At 55.8% G+C, this 22,185-nt stretch overlaps 1 protein-coding gene across 7 annotated transcripts; it reads right to left on the reverse strand.

Annotated features, from left to right (window-relative positions):
- Window positions 1-81: 81 nt before the first annotated feature.
- On the reverse strand, window positions 82-21,635 carry DGCR8 (DGCR8 microprocessor complex subunit). Of its 7 annotated transcripts, XM_032654369.1 has the most exons (15): window positions 21,486-21,615; window positions 17,354-17,635; window positions 15,932-16,932; window positions 15,327-15,486; window positions 13,352-13,494; window positions 12,908-13,190; window positions 11,430-11,627; window positions 11,171-11,272; window positions 10,515-10,613; window positions 9,177-9,259; window positions 4,487-4,587; window positions 4,150-4,256; window positions 3,127-3,254; window positions 2,068-2,181; window positions 82-1,773 (listed from the first exon to the last, which is right to left on the reverse strand). In XM_032654369.1, the coding sequence occupies exons 3-15, from the start codon at window positions 16,649-16,651 to the stop codon at window positions 1,690-1,692; spliced, it is 2,322 nt and encodes a 773-aa protein (XP_032510260.1). In that variant the 5' UTR covers window positions 16,652-16,932; window positions 17,354-17,635; window positions 21,486-21,615; the 3' UTR covers window positions 82-1,689. The 7 variants fall into 7 exon arrangements, with proteins under 7 accessions (XP_032510260.1, XP_032510259.1, XP_032510257.1 ...); XM_032654368.1 differs by lacking the exon at window positions 17,354-17,635 and having other exon boundaries at window positions 21,486-21,635; XM_032654366.1 differs by lacking the exon at window positions 17,354-17,635 and having other exon boundaries at window positions 82-2,181; window positions 15,932-16,605; window positions 16,704-16,932; window positions 21,486-21,624.
- Between the last annotated feature and the right edge of the window lie 550 nt (window positions 21,636-22,185).

Below are 22,185 nucleotides of genomic sequence, written 5' to 3' on the forward strand. Positions count from 1 at the left end.
TCAGCTGCTCTGGCCTTCAGGGCAGCTCTAGCCAATTAAGGACCACCCCATGGCCAGAAGAAAGACACACCAGCCATTTCCTTTTGGACATTTTGCTTTATGCGTTCAGACAATCAAGGCTCACCCCTAGAGCCATGGCCCAGCTGCCACCTGGGAGGTACACAAAGGGTGGTGGCCACCCAGAAGTGGCCTCAGCATAGGCTCCCCCTGCCCCCTCAGTACGGCTGTGTTCACAGGATACTTGCACCCATACACGGGACAGAGGAAGGACTCGGGGAGGCCTCAGTGAGGCTCACCTGCCTCCAGTGTGCACAAAGCTTTGGTTCGAGGTGGTGCATCTGACTGTTTTAAGGGCAAACAGTTATAGTCAAATGGTTATTCACAACTGCAGACAGGGCAGGACAGAAGCAAGTGTGTAATTATAGCAACTCGATTTGCGGACTCTCTCTTACAAAGGTCGGCACAGGCGCCAACCTCAGTCACGGGGGGTGGCAGGGCATAGAAAATACTGTCTCCTGTAAAACCACCACCCACAGGGGAGGTGTCAAGCACTGTGCCATGAGCACACGGTGCCCTGAACAGGTGCCAGGGGTGGGGAGCCAACAGCTCACAACCAACTTGGACTGCTGGGACTCAGTGGGAACAAATCTACCCCACACCTGTCCATAGGGGCCACCTAGTCACCTGGCTGCACCAGACAGCTGCTCTCAAAACCCAGTGCCGCCCCAACATGCTCGCACCAGCTCTGGACAGGAGCACCAGCATGTGAACACACTGCACTGAGGGTCCTCGTTTCCTCTCAAGTCCACGAGCTAAAATGCATTAACTGTTCCCATCTGCTACGTGATTCCAAATCTATCTTCTACTCTCACTGTAAAAGTTTCTTTCCAAACGCTAAAATATCATAAAAGCTTTAAAAATTGATGGGTGGACAGACTTGACTGTGCAAAAATTTAGTAAAAAATTGCCAGAGGCCAGCGTAGGTGAGGGGCCTCAGTGTCTACGAAGGCATGTTTTGGGGGCATTAAGACTTACTCAGAAGAATGGACTGCACCCCCCAGCCCAGGCAGGGGCAGCAAGCTGGGCAGGGACAGGTGCCTTCATCCACGTCATGGGCAATGCATTTCAAGGCAAAGAATGATCACCTTGGTGGTTTGCCTACAGCCTTTGAAAAATAGTTCTGATACTAAGTTGTGTTTATTTTAAACCAAAGAGGTCTGAAATACTCCTTCCTAACTATAACTTTTTTGGAGAAAAAAGGAAAACCCAGGAGGCGGGGAAGGGGATGGGGTGCCAGCGTGCATCTTCTGGCCAGGTCCCTACGGTGCCTGCGGGAGCACCAGGCGCAGGGCTTTCTCATTTCATGTCATCCAACTATCATTTCTTGTCAGCGCCTGTTACATACTAAAATTCATGAAAACCTTCATAACACCAGTCTGCAGCATGTCCACACAAGCAGAGGTCCATGGCAACCTCCCACCTTTCTGTGTCCACCTGTGTGGCAGGCTGAGTTGATGCTTTAACATGGCCACCCAGACCTGTGGGTGGCCCCCAAGGAAGAGCTGCGTGGACCTGGCTGTCAAGACACGCAGTGGCAGGGGACCGTGGACTGGAGACCCGGGGCTGCAGAGTGAGGGCAGGTCTCCCCCGCAGCAGAGCTGGCAGCCCCTGAGCCCGGACCACCAGTCATCACACGTCCACAGTGCACAGGGGCTCGCCACCAGGCTGTGCAGATGCCACAATGGACATCTTGGGCTTCTTCCGCGTCTCCTCCTGGAAGAACAGCCAAGGTCAAGGATGTAGGCGATATGGGAACCTGCAGCCCAACCTCGGTGAAAGGCCGGTGGCGGGGCTGCAGAATGTGCGCGATCGCAAGGCACCACGTGCTGGCACTTCTGTGGGCATCAAGACGCGTGCCCGGGAGTGGAGGGTCAAGGAGGTCACAGCCACCAGGGGTTTGAAGCTGCCCCGACAAGCCCTACAGGGACCCCACATCAGTGCACAGGTGGCCAGGGCCACCAGCTCCCCAGCACTGCCACAGCCTGAGGGCATGCGGACAGGCCTCACCCTCTCCTCCGCCAGCCTCCGCATCTCCTCCTGCAGTTTGCTCAGGATGTGCAGGTTGGGCTTGTTCTTCCGGGCAAACTGCTGCAGCTCGATCACACTCTTGTCCGACGTCTCCTGGGGAGCAGAGCCCGCTCGCAGGACCGTCTGGGGTCACCCCTCCCTTGACCCGCCTGGCTGGCTGCCTGCCAGCTGTTCCCCACTTCTGCCACTGCCTCCTACGCGGGGTGCTCCCCCGGCCCCCTTGGCCTCTGACATAGCCACTGGCCAGGCACTTGACATGCCCAGAGCCCTCAGGCAGAAGCAACCAGGACACAGCCTCAGCCAGGTGGACGGCACACTGCAGGACAGGACTCGCCCCGGCACTGCGGCCCCTGGGAGCCTGTGGGGCCCAGACGCTGAGCTCCCTGCAGGCCCGTCCAGGGTGAAGAAGCCATATCTGAGGATGCCTGCTGGCCGTGGGTGCCACACTCCCTTGCCTCTGGATGGACCCCTCGCCCGCCAGCTCCAGGGGAGGGGGCTCCCACCACGGGCCCAAGCAGGCTTTCTCCCCTCACTCACAGCCCAGCACAATGCACAGAAGTAGAGCACAGACACGAAGGCAGAGGCTCAGCAACACAGGGCCAAGCACCTCGGGGCCCAGTGTCCCCTCCTCTCACCCACCCTGTCAGGCCGAGAGCAAGGAGCTCTTCACAGACGGCCTGGGGGTCACCACCCACAGTCCCCACCCTCCACACCCACCACTCACAGGGGTGCTGGTGACCCAGACCGTTTCTGTAAACGTCAGGGAAAAAGTCAACATAAACCTCTCTTCCCTGTACTTCTCTCCACCCCAAACACAAAAACCTAAGGGTATTGGCTAAAATCTTGAGATCTTGGCCCAAAGAGCAGAAACAAAACAGATGACACACATGGGCTGTTGAAAGTTGGTGGCCAGGGAGAGCTGTCTGTGTGTGGTCTGCTCGCTCTCCCTCTAGCCCTGGCCCGCACCCCATCCCCTCCCCATGCAGCCAGAGCCTGACTCTGCCCCCGGCCCCCTGTGCCAGCGGGGGACCCCATTACCTGTTTGACCATCTTGCTGCTTTCACGGCCATACATGCGCAGCAAGGACCCCCAGTTCTTGACGTGTGGGTGCAGCAGCTGAAGGATCTTCTGAGAAGCTAACTGTTTCCCAACTCGCTTATTCTTGCCTGAGAGGAAATGTAGAGAGGGAGTCACAGATACCAGCCATCCACAAGGCCACCTCGTCCAGACAGGGGTACTCCCGACGGGAGGGGGCAGAAGGCGCAGCCGCCAGTGCCTCAGCCCTGCCCATCCTGCAGAACAGCCGATCAGAAGCTCGGGGAGGTCAGGACACACCCAAGGCCATAGCTTATGAGGCCTCCCGGTCCCCAGCCCACATCTGCCAACACAGAGGACACACCTGCAGGGCAGACACAGGGGTGGGGGAGCATCCAGAGGGCATCCTGTGCTGGGGACGTTTCTAGATGGAGAGAAGGTGGGGCCAGGGTACAGAACAGGCCTGGAGAGCAGCAAGGGCCTCTGGCTCAGATGGGGGATCTATCCTATGCCCTGCCCACCTGCTCAGGGCTGGCCTCAGCAAGGAATGGTGTCTGCAGGGCACAGGGCACACCCAGGGCCTGCTTGGTCATGACCTTCTCACTTACCCAGTGCTGGTCTGTGTTTACAGTAGTTACACAAAGTTTCTTTTCAAGTAAGGTTATATCCAAACACCAGATTAGGTGAAGAGCACAGTTGGTGCCCAGCAACAGCAGAGGGCCCTGCAGGGGGCTCTGCTGCTGTCTTAGGAGGCTCCTGCTCCCTTTACAGGGACTGAGGGCTGGACAGGGGCAGTGGTGGCAGCCACAGGGGAGCAACACAGCCCAGCCAAAATGACCAGCCCGGGGACGGGACACCCACAGCTGCACTCAGGTCAGCTGTGACTCAGACGTGGACATGGGATGCTGTGGGCACAACCGTGGGCAGTCAGCATACAACTGAGGCTCAGCTGATGCCAGAGCAGTGGTCCTCGGGATCACTGAAAGCCTGTGTGTGGGTGTATTGGGAGAGGGGTGTGTGTCTTACACCAGCCGCGCACTGTGTGCTTGCCACATGCCATGACATATTCACTCTTCTGGTTTTTACCAGGAACCACTTCAAACTTGATGGAGGTGTCCCCCATCCCATGGTTTCTGTAGGAGAAAACAGACAGTAGGTGACATCAACTGAGAGGGAGGAAATGGCTGCTTCCAGAAAGCCCTCCAAGGGCCCATCAAGACAGAACCAACCCTTCTCCCCAAACCGCTGCTCCAAGGAGGGACTCTCCCACCACACGCCATCCGGCCCCTTGGGTGGAAGGGTGCTGGGCACCCAAGAGAGGCTCCCATGCCCGATGGCCAGGGAAGCACCCCCCTCCCCTTACCTTTTAAGGCACTCATGGAGGATCTGGTAGGGAGATAGCAGTCCAGCCTTGCTGGTCAGCTCGTAGACTCGCGAGTCCTCGATACTGATGTGGTTAAAATACTACAAAATGAAGCAGCCGGTCATAGTGCTGGCCACTCCCGCGGCCCCGTGAAGAGGCTCCCGTGCTGCCGCCTCCCCTGGGGCCTCCTGCCCCCACCACTACCTCTCGGAGACATTGCATCCCACATCCCACACCTCCCCACCCAGATGCCCGAGACACAAACGAGGAATGGCAAGGGCCGGGCTGCCTGCCGCTGGCCTGGGGAGCCCATCCTGAATCAGAGGCTGATCAGACGACCGGTCAGAAGTCTAAAGACACACAACCTTCGGAAAAAAGCTTGAAAACCATCATAAGTGAGGTTATAGAAGAGAGAAAGTGACCAGACACGGCAGAACAGAAACGTGACCAAGGTTCTTAAGAGGCGACGCCCAACTGGTTCAGGGAAGAAAACGGAAGCTGGTGACAGGGGCATTGCCAGCCCAGAGGTGGCTCTGACCCCATGGCCCCCGGCTCCCACTCAGGAGTGTGGGCCCCCTCCCGGGTTGGCCATAACGGAGAGCCACATGCTCCTTTGAGGCCTCTCAGAGAGGTCCCTTCCCAGACTGTCCAGCTTCTAGGGCCCCTCGGCTTGTAGCAGCATCAACCCCAGCCCTGCCCTCTTCATATAGAAGCCTTGGAACCTGCTGCTCTGGCAGAGAGGGGGCTTCCTCCTCACCCAGCATCAGGAGGAGGCCCTGGTTCCAGCAAGCAGGAAATCATCCCCCTCTAAGCACAAACCCCCCCCCAGCACCTCAATGGGTCCGCCAGCCAGAGGCACCCCGAGCCCCTTAGTCAGGGTGTCTGCAGAGGCATCGCTGTGTGAGCCAGGCTGCTCAGACCCCTGGCCACGAGGGATGAACCCAACCCCCAGCACCACCCCTCCCCGGGCACTGGGGGAGGCAGAGGACAAGGCTGGAAGTCCAACCTCCGACTACATGATGGTTCCCCTGGCAACCAACCCCCATCCTCGGGGCTTCCAAAATTCACCTCCTGAACATGAACTCAGGCGTAGTTGAAGGGGTTAGAATAGAACGTTCCCAGGGCTTCCCTGGTGGTGCAGTGGTTGAGAGTCCGCCTGCCGATTCAGGGGACACGGGTTCGTGCCCCAGTCCGGGAAGATCCCACATGCCGCGGAGCAGCTAGGCCCGTGAGCCATGGCTGCTGAGCCTATGCATCCGGAGCCTGTGCTCCGCAACGGGAGAGGCCACAGCAGTGAGAGGCCCGCATAACGCTTAAAAAAAAAAAAAAAAAAAAAAAAAAGAATAGAACATTCCCTTCACTTTTATCAACTGGAACTATTTCAGGAACTGGAGACAAAAACCAAACGTTAATTTATTTACTACGTTAGAAGGTCCCACCAGGAACCAAGGACAAAGACCAAACGTGTATTTTATATCACAGTATCACAAACACACACACACCTAACAGCCCCAAAATACATGAAACAAAACCTGACAAGTGAAGGGAGCAATAAACAATTCAACAGTAACAGATGGGGACTCAACACCAGTCCAGACAGAAGACCCACCAAGAACGAGAACAGCAAACCCCACACCAGCTCAACCCACAGACGCCTGTTCACTCCACTCAGAAACACACAATGCACATCCTCTCAGGCGGTCACAACACAAGCCTCAATAAACTTAGAAGGACTGACTGAAATCACAAAAACTATGTTTTTGAACCACAATGGAATTAAGTTAGAAATCAATAACCAAAGGAAACTTGGGAGATTCACAAATATATGAAAAGCAAATGCTCCTAAAATAACCGCTAGTTTAAAGAAAAAAATTACAAGAGAAATCAGGTACCTTGAGACAAATGACAAAAGAAACACAACACATATTAAAGCAAAATTATGGGATGCAAAATAGTACACAGAAGAAAATTTATAGCTGTAAACTCCATATTTAAAAAGACCCCAAATCAATGCCTTAATCTTAAGACACTAGAAAAAGAAGAACAAACTAAACCCAAGGCTGGCAGAAAAAAAGAATAATAAAGGCAAGAGCAGAAATAAATAGAGAATAAAAAACCAATAGGAAAAAAATCAACAAAACCAGAAGTTGGATATTTGAAAAGACGAACAACATTGACAAACCTTTAGTCAGACCGACCAAGAGAAAGGAAAGACTCAAACTGCTAAAAATCAGGAATAAGGGACTTCCCTGGTGGCGCAGTGGTTAAGAATCCACCTGCTAATGCAGGAGACGCGGGTTCGAGCCCTGGTCCGGGGAGATCCCACATGCCGCGGAGCAACTAAGCCCATGTGCCACAACTACTGAGCCTGTGATCTAGAGCCCATGAGCCACAACTACTGAGCCTGCGTGCCACAACTACTGAAGCCCACGTGCCTAGAGCCCATGCTCTGCAACAAGAGAAGCCACCACAATGAGAAACTTGCGCACCCCAATGAAGAGCAGCCCCTGCTGGCTGCAACTAGAGAAAGCCTGCGTGCAGCAATGAAGACACAATGCAGCCAAAAATAAAAATAAATTAAATAAATTTATTTTTAAAAAGTTTAAACAAAAGGATCATAACGGAATATTATGAATGTGTATTTGCCAAGAAATTAGATAACCTAGATCAAGTGGGAAAACTCCGAGAGAGACACAAAATCCCAAAAGTGTCTCAAGGAGTAGAAAATCTGAAGATGTATAACAAGCAAAAACATTGAATCAGTAAATAAATAACTTCAAAACCAAGCAAAGTCTAGGCTTGGACTGTTTCACTGGTAAATTCTACCAAGTGTTTAAAAAATTAATACCGGGACTTCCCAGGTGGTCCAGTAGTTAAGTATCTGCCTTCCAATGCAGGGGACATGTGTTTGATCCCTGGTCAGGGAACTAAGATCCCACATGCCACGGAGCAACTAAGACCGTGTGCTGAAACCTCAGAGCCTGCACGCCACAACTAGAGAAGCCTGTGTGCTGCAACGAAGACCCAGTGCAGCCAATAAATAAATAAATAAATGAAGGAATAAATATTGTGCTTGCGTGGTATATCTTTTTTATTTTTGGCTGTGTTGGGTCTTCGTTGCTGCGTGCGGGCTTTCTCTAGTTGTGGCAAGCGGGGGCTACTCTTCATTGCAGTGTGCGGGCTTCTCATTGAGGTGGCTTCTCTTGTGGTGGAGCACGGGCTCTAGGCTCACAGGCTTCAGTAGTTGTGGCACACAGGCTCAGTAGTTGTGGCGCAGGGCTTAGTTGCTCCACAGTATGTGGGATCTTCCTGGACCAGGGCTTGAACCCATGTCCCCTGCATTGGCAGGCAGATTCTTAACCACTGTACCACCAAGGAAGCGTGTGGTTTATCTTTAAAAAAAAAAAAATTAAGGGCTTCCCTGGTGGCGCAGTGGTTGGGAGTCCGCCTGCCGATGCAGGGAACATGGGTTCGTGCCCCGGTCCGGGAGGGTCCCGCATGCCGCGGGGCGGCTGGGCCCGTGAGCCGTGGCCGCTGGGCCTGTGCGTCTGGAGCCTGTGCTCTGCAACAGGAGAGGCCACAACAGTGAGAGGCCCGCGTACCGTAAAGAAAAAAAAAAAAAATTAATACAAATCCTTCGCAAACTATTCCACACAATGAAAGAGGAAGCAACACCTTCCAACTCATCCTATGAGGCAAGTATTACGCTGATACCAACACCAAAGACATCATGAGAAAAGAAAATACAGAACCGTACCCCTTATAAGTACAGCTGCAAAAATCCTTAACAAATACCAGTGAGCCAAACCTATCAATGCATAAAAATGATTATACACCACGACTGAGTGGAATTTATCCCAGGAATGCAAGGTGTGTTTACCATTCAAAAGTCAATGAAACCACCCCCCCCCACATCAGTAAAGTCAAAGACAAAAACCACGAGATCATCTCAACAGAAACAGAAAAAACAAAATCCAACACCCATTCTTAACAAAAACTGTCAATAAACCAGGAGTGGAAGAAACGTCCTCAATCTGATAATACTCACAGCTCACACAGCACGTGAAGTGGAAGAGGCCAGTCGCAAAGGAACATACATCGTATGATTCCACTGACAGAAGACGTCAGAATTGGCAAATCCAGGGACAGAAAGTAAATGAGTGGCTGCTGGGGGTTGAGGGGCTGGGAATGGGGAGAATGGGGGTGGCTGCTAATGGGGACAAAGTTTTTTTTTGGAGTGATGAAAATATTCTGAATGTACAAAAATCCACTGTACTGTGTAGTTTAAAAGGGAAAAATTTATGGTGTTATAAAAAAGAATGCATTCTTCAGAGTGAGAAGCCCTTGCTACAAATAACCATAGGACCATATTTACCCAAAAAACTTTACAAATAGTTTTAAATGGTTCTTAACATAAAGAACAATCTAGGTTTTGCAGCCTCTGCCTCAAAGGCTCACTCCACTTTGGATCTGCTGTCAGCGGAGTATGGCTTCCTTCCGAAACATTTACCCGCAGCTTCTCACGACCCTCGGCAAGACACAAGGACAGAAATCTCTGACAAGAACATTTCCTCTGCTTGCAAAGACAAGCAGGTCTCCTCTTTGATGAAATACAAGAGACGGAGCACCTGGCACCTGGGCGATTAAACCCAAGCACAGCCTGACACCAGGGTGGGCTCACGACCCTCACCTCCAGCTCCTCGCTGTCTTTGGGCTTCTCCTCAGAGGTCTGTTTAACAAAGTCTGGGATGAGGATTTCCAGCGTGGCCCGGGCTGTGGAAAGAGGAACACTGAGGGTGAGGGTGGGGTCCCCAGGGCCGAGGGAGCCTGGGCCCCGGGGACAGAGCCCCAAGGGCCTGCACGTGAGGCACAGGCAAAGGGTGTGGTGGGGAGCAGCAGCTGGGCCAAAAGGACACTCTGGGGAGGCGCCTGCAGGCCCGAGCGTAGGGGTGGCGAGAAGCCGAGTGCAGGCACCCCATGAACACGGGTGCAAAACGAAGAGCACATGGGGAGGAGCATGGGGTGGGGGTGGGAGGCGAGGCGCCAGCACTATGAGGATGGCCCCACCCACTATGGGACCCTCACAGGCTTCTGCTCTGAGACCCCAGGAACACCCCACTTGTGAAGCAGAAGAGCCTTTGGAGAGAATTTCTCTAAAATTGACAGGAGACCTCCTGGGGACCGGGCAGAGCTTGTGAACCCAGCACAACTTCACACGGGGTCAGCCAGACAGTAAGGTGGGGTCCCATCACCCTCGGCATTCACCACCAGAAGAGAGCAAGGCCCAGGGGCACTCTGAGCCCCAGAGCACAGACACTCCACCAACCCGAGACTCGGTGAGACTGCAATAAACGCTCCGCACTCTGTAAGAGGCAGAGCTGCTCTGAAGACAATGCGGCGATGGGGGTGCCAGGGCCCGGGGTGCATCCATCACGTGCCTGCGATGTGGTCCACTCCCCAGAAGAGGCCAAATAACCCTGGTGCTGGGGCTAAGCGGCTTCTGGAAAAGCACGCCAACAACAAGGAGTGCCGGGAATATAGCCAGCAGCAGGCCACGGGCAGGAGGAGCATCAGACTTCCACCAAAAACCACCAGCTTTCCCAAGGGCCTGCTTGGCTGTGTTCCAGGAGTGGCAGTCCCAAGTCTGGAGCTGGAAGGACTTGGAAAATGGTCCTCGTGGACATCAAAACCACCTGAGGAAGATGCCACCTGTTCTCCTTCTCAGCACACCCCTGCCTTGCTGGGTTTAAACAGACGGTGCCCTGGGCTCAGGCAGCACAGAGCAACCAGCATCTGTGAGCGCTGAGGACGGGGCGGGAGGCGCTGGCCCAGCCATGTGAGTGGAAAAGGGCCTTCTACTTTCATTTCTCATGTTTTACTTTTTCTATTTGAATCTTTTCCAGTGAGTACATAATTTAAAAAGATCCAAGTAGATGATTACATAAATAAAACAGACTTGCCCCATCCACAGCCTTCCCTAGCCATTGGTGGGCCAACACGGGTCTCTGACACCAAGCAGGCACATTACCAGCTTTATTCTTCGCGAGTTTTTTGCTGCTTGCCGTTCCAGATCCATAGGTCACACCATCGATGGTCACCGAGGCACCAAAAGGCTCACTTGGGTTCTCTTAAAATTAAAATTACCATTTTAAAACACACTTGCCAAGACGTTAAAAGCATACGTGCACACACACAATCTGCTCGCGCCGACAGACAGACGAGGTGGGGGTAGGGCTGCTGCTGAAGGCAGAGGCCTGCGGGGGGGTCCCTGAGGCACTGGGGTGGGGCTGAGGGACAGTCAGCAGGCAGAGAGCATGGCCAGGAAGTCGAGGGGGACAGGGACCAACGTCTGAGAAAGATGGACGGAGGAGTGCAAGGGGTGGGATGCAGACATTGTGAGCCAGAGAAGCAGGAAGACAATAGCGGACACTGAGCTTCTGGTTTTCACTAAGGAGTGATGCGGGCGGCCAGAGGACAGCTTGTGGCCATTGCAGGGCTGCAGCCCCTCCACCCTCGGAGGCGCAGTGGGAAGGGGGTGCGGGGAGGTGACCATCTGATCCCCCTCGACCTCCCCTCTCGTTTCTACCCAGCAGAGGGGAATGACAGTCAGCTCCCACCTCCCCAGCAGTGACCCCAGTGACGTGCTTGATGCTTTAGGAGTGAGATGGGGAAGGTCACACTCACCACATTCAAAGAAGTTGTACACAGGGCGGACCTTGAGGACACGCTGCATGTACTCGTGCAGGATGCAGACCTCCGACTTCCCATTGGGGTTGATGACAAACTCTATGACAAGAGGGGCCGTCTCAGCAACAGCGGGGGCTGCAGCGACCACACCCCAGCCCGCGGGGAGAGGACCTCTGCGCCACAGGGCAGACACAGGCCGGTGCAGCACCCTTGGAACACACATCCCAGGAACATCAGACCTGCGAGTCCCGTTCACCTTTCTTCGTGGGCGCATCCTGCACAGACAGAGTGATGAGCTTCTGATTGGCCGGCAGGATGGGCCTCTCTGACTCAGCCTGTTTTCGCTTCATTTCTCGGTTGAACTGCCGACGCTCAGCCCATGTCCTGAACTTCTTCACGGTAACTTGCTCGAAGTCAAAGCGCTTCTCCAGGTAGTTCCGAAACTCCTCGAGGTCTATACGGGATTCACCAGAGACCCAAGTCACGGGTGGAGGTCACGCCCTCCACCCGGTGAGCAGGACAGGTCCCAGACACACGATACCGCCTTCCCCTTTCCTCTCCAAGGGCAAGGGAAGTAAAGAATCACGTCCCTTCATTCTGCCAGCTCAAATTACCCTGCCAGGTCCCCTAGGGACAAATTTCTGGCATGTCCTTTAGTTTATTTAGAACAAGAATAAGAATACAAAAATAAAAAAACAAAAACGAATCTTAAAAAAAAAAAAAGCCAACCGCAACCAGCCTTTGGGACCTTTCTCCCCATATGGAAACAGGTGCTGGACGGCCAGCAGCAGCCGAGGCACCACGTGCCCACCATGGCCGCCCCCACGCCCTGCAGCAAGTAGGCAGCTCAGGGCCATGGCACTTGTTCCACCTCTCCCCCAGGACCCCAGGGCTTCCCATCAGTCTTGCTGGCGCCCTGCCTGCACCCCTCCTCCCACCAGGCAGATGCCTGAGATTCCACGTGAGCTACAAAACAACGTGCTTGCACACTTAGTGACAAACCAAAACCACATAGTTCTTTACACATGAGTGCAGAGAAGCAAGTCTGGAAACAAGCGCCATGAGGTCAGAGGTGGGAGGCAGTTGTTTTCAGAAAAACAGGAGCACACTCAGGTGTGTCCTGCACGTGCGGAAGGACGGTGTGAAGAGGCAGACTGTCAAGTTAGAGTCTTATAGGGAGGGCTCCCTTCCAGCTGTGTCCCAAGAACAGCCCACCCGCTGACAGAGCCAGCCGGGACGGGGAGCCAGACACCACTGTCCCCCTCCTCAGCAGCAGCCCCAGCCCCTCACATGCAGGAGTTCCCAGACAGGCCGGGCAGTAGCACAGAGTGAGAGACCCCGAAAACGCATGGGGGCTAAGACAGCCTGCCACCATGGAAGAGATGCAGGAGGGACAGGGAGGAACGCCCCACACCTGAGAGCAACTGAGGGTCTGAGAAGGGGGCAGCATCCACACCACGTGGTGGAGACGCCCACTCTGCGCACTGGTACACCAGGACTCCATGCGAGCATGTCCCATTTTCATGAAAAGCAAGACTTGAGGAAAGATCGCGAACATGACCAAAGAAAAAGGCCATCTGCAGGGCAGCACCAGTGCGCGGGTCGGGAGCAAGAGGTCAGCAGGCAGAATCTCCTAAGCTCAGGGAGACGGCCTCTCCAGCCATGCGGGAGTGGACAGGCAAGCACGGACAAGTCCCTTCCTCCTCAGGGACCAAGTTCACTCTGGAAACTTACCAACTGATTCATCTTTGCACACTTCCACCTTGGCTTTCACTTGCCCCAGGGCCCCGGGGGCGGCCTCGGCCGCCAGTGGATCCTTCTCATCTGGGGGCCCCATGTCAGCCCCCAAGGAGTCGGGCTCTTCCAGGGGGAGCTCCAGCTCTGCAGATCGGCTCAGGGGCTTGGCGGGAGACACCTCCCCACAGGGGGTGAGCTCGCTGTTTTGCTCCCTTTCCTCATTGTCTTTCATTTTCTTGTAATGCAGACAGGGGATGCTACTCAGAGGAGGGTCATGTTTCTGTGGACAGTGAAATTGCAACACAGATTACAAGGATGGCCCCAAACATCTGAACGTCCGATGCCTTTCACCTGCCTGTCTGGCTGTAATGCAACGTGGGCAGACATGCATGCTCCTCCTGCAACTTACGAGACTAAATTCATGACTGATGTGTCCCCTACCCGTATGCTTCCCGTTCCCAAGAAGTATGGCCTGGACCAGGTGACCACCCGAGACTCTCGGTGCAGGTACACGGGGACTCCAGAGTTATGGAACGTCATGATCCACCCGTCCGGCAGTGGTTCTGTAGGTGGACGGCCACGACCTGCACAGAAGACAAGAACACCCTGCAATCACTTAAAGACACTTGTAACTGAGTAAGAACTGTCAGGACGTTTCCAAAGTTACAACCCGTGTCAGAAACAACAGCAAGGTGGACCCAACGTTACAGAGAACCTCTAAAAAGTAGGAGGGGGAACACCCCGCCCTCCACTAGAGAAAGCCCCACCCAGCCCCACCTGCAAAACTCTGCTCTCCCTCTGCTGCTGTGCCTGTCCCTCTGGGTGTGACCCACAGGCTCCAAGTCCCTCCGTGCAGCAGGAAGCTGTCCACCCTGCTCACTGCTATACTCCCCAGCCTAGAACGGCACAGGCACGCCACGGAGCCTAGAGCAGGGTTCTGCAAGACACAGGGCCTCGCCACAGCTCTGCCTCCACGGCTGGCAAGCACCGTGGACACTGACTCCCCGCCCGCCTCCCACAGGTGTGGCCAGAGGCACCGCAGGGCCTGGGTAGGCTTCGCTAGTAACTGCACATCTGTGGATCACTGCTCCCTGTGACCAGGTGACAAGCCTGTGCTGTTCAAGTTGCTACTGACAGCCCTGGCTGCTGAAAAAAGCACATGGCAAAGACTTAAGTAAAACTTATTTTTCTTACGGGTATTGGGAACAAGTTAAAAATTCAGAAATGGAAGTGAAAAACCAAGTGAAATCTAAAAAGACACATACGAGTTGAAAACAGCACCAGCTATTCTCACAGAAAAGGGAATGACACCCTTGTGCCAGGTCTGACACCCACACGTGGCCAACACCAGCAGACACCTGTGTCAGGACAGCCCTGGGAGGGAATGTGAGGTTGGACACGCACAGACCCCGTCAGGCACCCCCATGCCCACCGCGGGCTGGGCTGGGAGCTGTCTGCAACCAGCTATGGGCTAAGTAAGGAGAAGGAGGCACTCACACAGCTCAAGCTGAGCACATCATGGGACAAGGCATGTCTGCGATAGTGAGCTGTCACAGAGTTGGCCCAGCTGCCCGAAGAGCTCGCGTGCATCTCATAGTCTGTTACTGTTCCTGTTGCGGCCCACTTGGCAGACGCGCGGCCCAGCACTGCCAACATGTCCGCTCCGCAGCCAGGAGACTGTACGTCGGCCACCCTCGGTTTCCTCCCATCACGCTGGCCACCTGCGCTGGTGCTCAGCAGAAGATGTAACCTGTGTGCCTGAGTCCTGTGTCCCTCCAGCCCCTTTCCACCGCCCACCTGACACCTCCACCTAGACACTGAGAGGCGCCTCCAGGCCAAGACAGAAACAGACACGGAGACCCCTCAGACCTCTCCGCATCAGCAGGGGGGCTGCACGGGCCAGCTCTGGGCACCCCCTGACCGCTCCCCACCGCGTCTCCGACCCCTCCACCTCTGCCCACTCAAAGTGCAGGAGTCACACGTGCACCGCGAGCTGTGCTTTCAGACCAGACCGTGGAACAAGTCCTGCTTGCTTCCAGTGGCTCCCCCAACACTTGGCACAGAATCTAGAACCCGGACTGCAACCATCACCAGCCACCATGCCGAGCAACCGCCTCTGGGCCCAGCATCCATACCCCTGGATGCCCCCTCCCCAGGGATCTGCCCAACCCCCCCCCCCTCAGAAGGCCTCTTCCCACCACGCCGCACAAGCCCAGCTGCTCTGGTTTCCGCAGCACCTGCACCACCTGCAGCTGGGCCATCATGCATCTGGGTGTGTCCTCACATCTTGTCTGTTTCCTATCACCAGACAGGGCCCTCCTGGCCTCAGACACACACCTGCTGCCTGACACCGAGGGCTCTCATGCCCATACATGCAAAGCCCCGTGAACACTCGCTACTTCCTGGCCCGACTTACTTTTGAGCACTGTTTTAATCTTGGTCATCATTGGCTGCACACTTGTCTCTCCGTCTGATGGGTGGTCGCTGTCTCCTCCATACTTCTCCTCCATCCGCCTCTTTTTGGGAGCACAGAGGCCCTCTTCCAGCAGAGCATCAACATCGTTGTCAAAATCATCCTGCAAAATATGCTGTTCAGACACCACAGCCCCGCGGTGCCCTCCAGGCAAGTGTCATAGTGTCACTGACAACGACACAGAAAGGAGGCGCTCTTGGGGGCCTAGGTGTGCCTCTATGTTGCGTGATCATCTGAAAAACAAATGGAATGAAACCGCCAGCTGAAGCACACGCTCAGGCAGGTGTGCGTGCCACCAGGGAGCGTGGCCAGCAGCTCCTTCCAACTCAGTTGGGACAAGGGTACGAGGCAGACCTGTCAGCCAAACTTTTCATTAGCAAAGTTTGAAAACCTGGACTCCTGACGGCTTTCTCTTTTCACATTTACGTTTCCACCTCCTGTGGGTGTTCTTTCCTCTGCAACATCAGCTTTACAGAGATGCTGCGATTCCCAAACACCTCTCTTTGGGTTTTGCTAAGAGTGCTCCAAAGGAGGGGACACCGACATACCTCGTAGGAGAACTTCAAGGCCTCTTCGTCCACTCTGTCTCTCTGCACGATCGCTTTAGCCGTGAGCCCGCCTGCTCCTTCTTCATCTAGCTCCAAATTGTCAGTAAAATCTTCTAACTCATCCAGCACTGCGTACTCCACTCTCTTTTCCTGATCCAGCTCATTCTCCTCATCCTTCTTATCCGCACTCTCACCCCCTACGCCTACCCCGTTACCAACACTCCCGCCAAAGGGACAAGCATGCACGTCTCCACTGACAGGGCTAAGGGCCAGACCGCACTCTGCCCGCGCGTCGCGCTCCGCTCCCGTGTACAGCACCTTCCTGTCCTTACTCCTGCAGCTCTCGGTAAAGCTCACGCTAATCTTTACATCCTTAAGCAACTTAAGGTCAGGGGAGAACTTCCGGACCGCAGGTGCGTGCCGGGCGGTGCGCGGGCTGTGGCCACTACAGTTCGGGTCTACGAGGAGGCGGGCCTTAGAGAAGGATCCTTTGGAGAGAAGAGAAGCTCCGTAGAAGTTGAGTGGGTCCTCAGCAGGGGGTTCGGCCTGTCCATCACCACCAGAGCCAACGTCCATTACCTCTGCATCACTGGACGTTTGCAGGGGAGGTGGTGGAGACTGTCCACGGGGCAGCGCTCGGAGGGGGCAAGCTTGGTTCTCCATCACCGCTCCTCCTGCGGGCTCACGCGGGAGAGGAGAGGGGCTCTCACATGTCTCCATAGTAAAAGTGATTAAGACTATTTTAAAAGACCAGAGTTTTAAAAAACCTTACATAAATCTATACAGCTAACATGCACAAGTCCGTCGAGACCCGGGTGCCGTCCTGCCCGCGCTGCACACGCTGGCGGCTTAGTCAAGCTGGCCACATTGCTCTTTTCATTAATGTAGACAGCTTTTAGAACCACTGCCTCAATTATTGGAAATCACAATGCACTCAGCTTAAATGACTGACGACTAAGCGAGTCTGTCCTCAAGCCGGAGGGGCACCCGTCTTCCTCCACCTGCAAAGAGATGTAAAGGCGCCGTCACAACGCAACAGAGCCCTCCGCGTCCTGGTACCAAGAGCCCAGTGCTATTGACAGAGCAGTGAAAACTTAAAAGAATGCTGCCCAAAAAGAGAACCTTCTATGCTTCAAAACAATCGAACTTTACTTTTTTCTTCAGAACCTAAATTGTACCTTAAGTCCCAAATTAAATACTTTATTAATTGTCCACTGTAATTCCAACTTGAGAAACACAAAAACCATATTATGTTTAGGCTCAAAAAGGATTAAAAAAAAAAATCCTCCACTAAACTTCACCGCAGCACCCCCTAACTCAGTTTACAAGGCAAGCCAGCATGCAATGCAAGGCTGCCCTTTCCAGAACACACAGAAGGTGTGCGGCTTCCCTCCAGCACCAGAGCGACATGGATCCACTCACCTGCGAGGGCCGGGTCAGTCAGAGGGCAAGCGGGAGACCCTCGGCTCAACTCTGCGGCACTAGGGCCAGGGGTTCTGTCACCCGGGACCCTGGGGCACGTGGATGGGGACAGTGATGCAGCGGACTGGGGGAGCCAGAGGTGGCGTGGTTCTGTTCCCGGGAGAGGTAGGGGTGGTGGCCGCAGGGAAGGGAGCCCAGCCAGGGTGGGTCGGGGGAGCCGCAGGAGACAGCTGGAGCCAAGGCACGGGGAGTCCTGGGAGCCGCCCGGAGCCTGGCTCCATCCTGGGGGGCAACAAGAAGCCACCGGGAGTGAAGGGACCCTCAGGCCACAATTCAGTCCCTACTTGAGAAGGGAGGCCAACAGCTGCGCCAGGCATGGTGCCCGTGCCCTCGAGAACAGCAGAGACACAGAGTTGACCGCACTGCTGAGTGGGCAGAGGTGGAGAGCTGGGACAAGGGGGCCCTGACGACCAACGAGGCCTCTCCCCGGAGGGACAGTCAAGCAGCGCCTGCAGAGGAGGGCGCCCCGAGCCTCTGGGCAGACCTGGCCAACGGGGCTGAGGCCGCCAGGACACATCAGCCAGGCGGTCACCCAAACCGCAGGAGAGGCCGCCCAGAGAGGGAATGCAGACCGAGAAGAGGGCTGAGGATGCAACTCTGGAGAAGCACAACGGAAGGAAGACACAAGGCTGAGAAGGCAGGGCAGGGGGCCATCCAAACACAGGGGCCTGCAGGAGGGAGGGCACCCACCAGAGCAGAAGCACGTACAGAAACGCACGCATGTGCTCACATGTACACCCCCACACCGTGCAGACACACGCACAAACATGCCATATGCGCGCGGATGCAGACACATGTGCGTGCCCACGGCCACCCGGGGCAGCTTGCTGGTTGCAGACAGAACAGTAAACAGCAGACACCACATGTTTAAGAAGTTTACAGTGAAGGGACAGAGTGTGGTGGTTGAACTTTGAAGGGGACATAACATAAAAACCAGAGACTTGTTTAGATTTGATTAATTCATCCAACAACTACCCAAAGACTACCTACTCTGATGGGGGCACTACCATGAACTACAGGGCAACGACCACTGACTGTCAATCTATTTCCTAGACTCTAAGATGTCTTCACATTTCTGATTTCAGTGGGAATTTAACATAATACCTCCCCCACAGGTATGTCTGTCAAAGGTGCTAAGGACCAAGGAAACATAGCACACAAATGATGACAGACTCAGAACCGCAGTGATCGCTGAGGAGGCTGTAGCCAGACACACACGAGGAACACTGAGTGGAGTAGGGCCAGTCTCCTGGCACCAAGAAAGATCATTTCAGAGAAGGACAGAAGGTCAGCATACCCAGTGCTACAGAACACAGATGTGACCAGGACCAAACCCCTTGGCACCAGGCAGGTCTGCAGAGACCCTAGCAAGAGCCAACTCGTGATTCTGGGGCTAAAAAGGCTAACATGAAGAGATGTGAGGAGACGGGGGGCACCGAAGACACACTCGGCACAGGACGGGGACACCTGCTACCACGTTCAAAGGCTAAGAGCAGCACGAAGCCAGGATGAGAATGATAAAAACTGAAGAATGGAAGCCTTGAAGAGCTGCACCGAGTGGAGTCTCCAAGAAGCCGTGGAAAGTGTGGTCCTTGGAGCTCAGGGAAGCTGCCCAGCCCCAGGGGCAGCAGCTCATTCTGAGGGCTCCACAGCAGGCCATCCTAAGCAAGCTCCTTACCATCCCTGTTGCCTGTCGGTACCTATCAATACCTTCCAGGTGGCACACACATACCATTTTAGATGCTGAGGGCATGAGACAGACAAAAACCCCTGGCCACAGAGCTCACGTTTTAGCAGAGAGACTGACAAGTAACAACTAAGAAAAATTGAGAACCATTCAAGAAAAAACAAAGCAAGGAGTTGGGGAAGGGGAGGCAGCTTCAAAATGGGTGGGCAGCAAAGGCCTCACAGCCAACGTCCACCTGAAGGTAGAGGAGTGGGCCGGGTGGGTAGCTGGGGTGGGAGGAGGGGACATTTCAGGCAACAGCGAGAAGAGCAAAGGCCTCCGGGTAGGAGCGTGGGGTGGCAGGTGACAGCAGTATGCCCAGTGGGGAGAGAGGAGGCCAGATCAATGAGGGCGAGGGAAAGCAGGACTCTGGCTCTTATCTTGAGAGATGGGCCACTGGACAGGAGGGTCCAAGCGGTGAGGTCACATGATCCAAGGTCAGCAGTGGCAACCAAACCTCAGGCAAGCCCTGTTCTAAGCACTTTAGGTACTGTCACTCACCAGCTCTCACACAGCACTGTGAGAAAAAGTTAAGGATAGAGAAGTGAAGCAACTTGCTCGAGGTCACACAGCTAGAAAGTGGTGGAGCTGCTTTACCACCCAGGTAAGCTGGCTCCAGTCTGTACTGCCTCGGGATTACAGTCTTGCAGTTTAAAAGAAACACTGTAGGTCCAGAAAAACCCCAGGTGGGTGGACAGTAGGAGGAGCAGGGGTGAGAGCAAAGAAAAGAATAAAGAGGCTCACCGGGAGCTTGGACCAGCATGTCACGCTGGAGGTGGTGAGAAACTGTCCTGAGGGTTGCATGGAGGCCTAGGAGTGACTCCATACTCAAGGACAGAGATGTCACGTGCAGAGGTGGTGAAGGCAGCATGGGGAGTGTTTGGGGTGAGTGAAGATCACAGTTTAGGTTTACACATGGGTACTTGGCATCAAAGTAATGCGGGGGGATGTGGAAGAGGCAGCCACAGGCATAAGGCTGCAGCTCAGAAGGGAGGTGAGGGCTGGAAATGGAGATGCAGATGTCAAGGAGAGACGGCATTAAAGCCAGGAGACTGGACGAGATCACCAAGGAGTAGAGGGCAGCTCCAACCTGAAGCCAAGACTGGGCAAACCAGTCAGACTCACTTTCGTACCCCCAAGGTCACGGTTAGATTATAAAACCCCTGGGAAGTGCCCTGCACAGTGGCTGGCCACAAAGGGCTCAAAGGGTGGCTCTCCTGCCATCGGCCTCACTACTGCTTCAGCTGACTGCACACATGGATGCAAACCTTGCTTGCCAAGTGGACCATAAGCCAGCAGCAGACTTGCAGCAGGCTCCCCTGGATCCCGACACAGGGTAAAACCGAGACGCTTGGACAGTGCCCTTCACTGGAGTCCGCTTGCTGGGCTGGCATGGAGGTGCCGTCTGTGATGGTCCAGCGCTGTGGCTGCTGCCTTTCGCTCAAGCCTCTCGGCACTGCAGCCTCCCGCCCAACCCAGCAGCAGTATGACCTCATCCCGTCCTTTTGTCATCCTCCATCGGCCTCACATCCCGCACTTACAGGCGGCACTGCCGACTGGCCATTCACTCCCTCTGGTGGGTGACCGCCTGTGGCAGGGTTTGGCCCACTCTACCGCCGCCAGGAAACAGGATCCCCGCCTAGCGGTTGGCCTGGCACAGTCCCCAGCCCCAGAATGGACTGTCGTGCACCGGGTAACAAGGTACATGCAAGCATGCAAACGACAAATCAAGTTCCTACCCTGAGCAACCCAAGTCCATCGGACGACACCTGACAGGTACCACTGTCAACAGGTTGCCACCTTCCACTTATTTCTATCATGGTCATTGTTACGACAAAACCACATCCTGATCACCTACGTGACACTCAGTCCGTGAGCATTTGGTGAAGACGGGCGACTTCTCAGATTTCCCAAACTGTGTTACACCCGGCAGGGTCCTGGGCAAGCACCGCCCCTGTTGGTACCTTTCCCGCCTGAAAGCCATCTACGGCTTCGGGCCCGCGGGACGAGGGGCCTCCTCACACCCCGGTGTCTGCCCGGGCGGAAAGCGACCGGCGCGGCGCCCCCCGGCCCGGGGCCCGCCCCCGCCCCCGGCTCCAGCCCAGACCCCGGCCCCCGCGGGCCCCCCGCCCGCGCTCCGAGACCCGTGGCCATGATGCTTCACAAAGGCCGGGACTCGGAGAGGCTAGGCCCGCCCGCGCCCCCCCGCCCGCTCGACCCCGGCCCGCGGCCTCGGCCCGGGAGGGAGGGAGGGGAAGGGCGCGCCTCACGCAGGCCGCAGCGCCGCCCGCCCGCCCGCCCGCCCGCCCGCTCGGCCGCGGGGCGCCCCTCGCGCCCCGCACCTACCTCCGGCGCCCGCGGCCGGCGCGAGCTGCCCGCAGCCCAACTGCAGCGGAGATCCCTACTGCCCGGCCGCCGCCGCCGCCGCCGCCCTCCAGAAGGGCCGCGCGGGCGCTCTCCAGTCGGCGGGACCCGCCTGCCGCGCGGGGCGAGCGGAAGGCGGACCTTGGCGCGCGCGGCCAATCTTGCGCGCGGCCGCCCCGCATTGGGGGAACCGTAGAGCGGGCTGCAAAGGCAGCCAATCGGCGGCGCGCGGCGCTCCCGGCCACGGCGCGCGGCCCAATGGCGCGGCCACGTGGGCGGGACCAGGCGCTGAGGCCGCGGCCGCGCTAACGGTCGCCGCTGGGGCGGGGCTCGTGGCGCGGAGGACGGCGGCCGCGAGGGGCGCCGGGAACGGGGAGCGCGGGTGACGCCGGGAACGGGGAAGCGCGGAGGACGCCGGGAACCGGGAGTAGAGGGTGCCTCTCCTGTGTGCACGGTGAGGACGAGACCGTACACACAGAGACATCATCCGTTTTCCATTTAAAAGCATTAAATGTAACCACTAGGGGAAAAAAGACAAGTGTGCGCAAGTGTCTGGCACTTTTCCATTTGCTGATCCTGCGCGAGGAACCTTGACAAAGGTGCTGAGCCGTGGAGCAGGGACCGCTCTTGCTGAGGCGGGAATTCCCAGGAACGCCGGGAACACGCTCTCCCGTCTGCAGCC

The sequence above is a fragment of the Phocoena sinus genome, chromosome 14 (assembly GCF_008692025.1).
Source record: "Phocoena sinus isolate mPhoSin1 chromosome 14, mPhoSin1.pri, whole genome shotgun sequence".
Taxonomy (NCBI): Eukaryota; Metazoa; Chordata; class Mammalia; order Artiodactyla; family Phocoenidae; genus Phocoena; species Phocoena sinus.

Excerpts from the sequence above, each read along its gene's own strand:
- DGCR8 (XM_032654363.1), bottom strand. The coding sequence starts at position 16,651 with ATGGAGACATGTGAGAGCCCCTCTCCTCTCCCGCGTGAGCCCGCAGGA. Across the intron at positions 11,273-11,429 it reads GGATGCGCCCACGAAGAAAG|AGTTTGTCATCAACCCCAAT; the intron begins GTGAACGGGACT and ends CTCTTGTCATAG. Across the intron at positions 9,260-10,514 it reads ACTCGCGAAGAATAAAGCTG|CCCGGGCCACGCTGGAAATC; the intron begins GTAATGTGCCTG and ends CTCTTTCCACAG.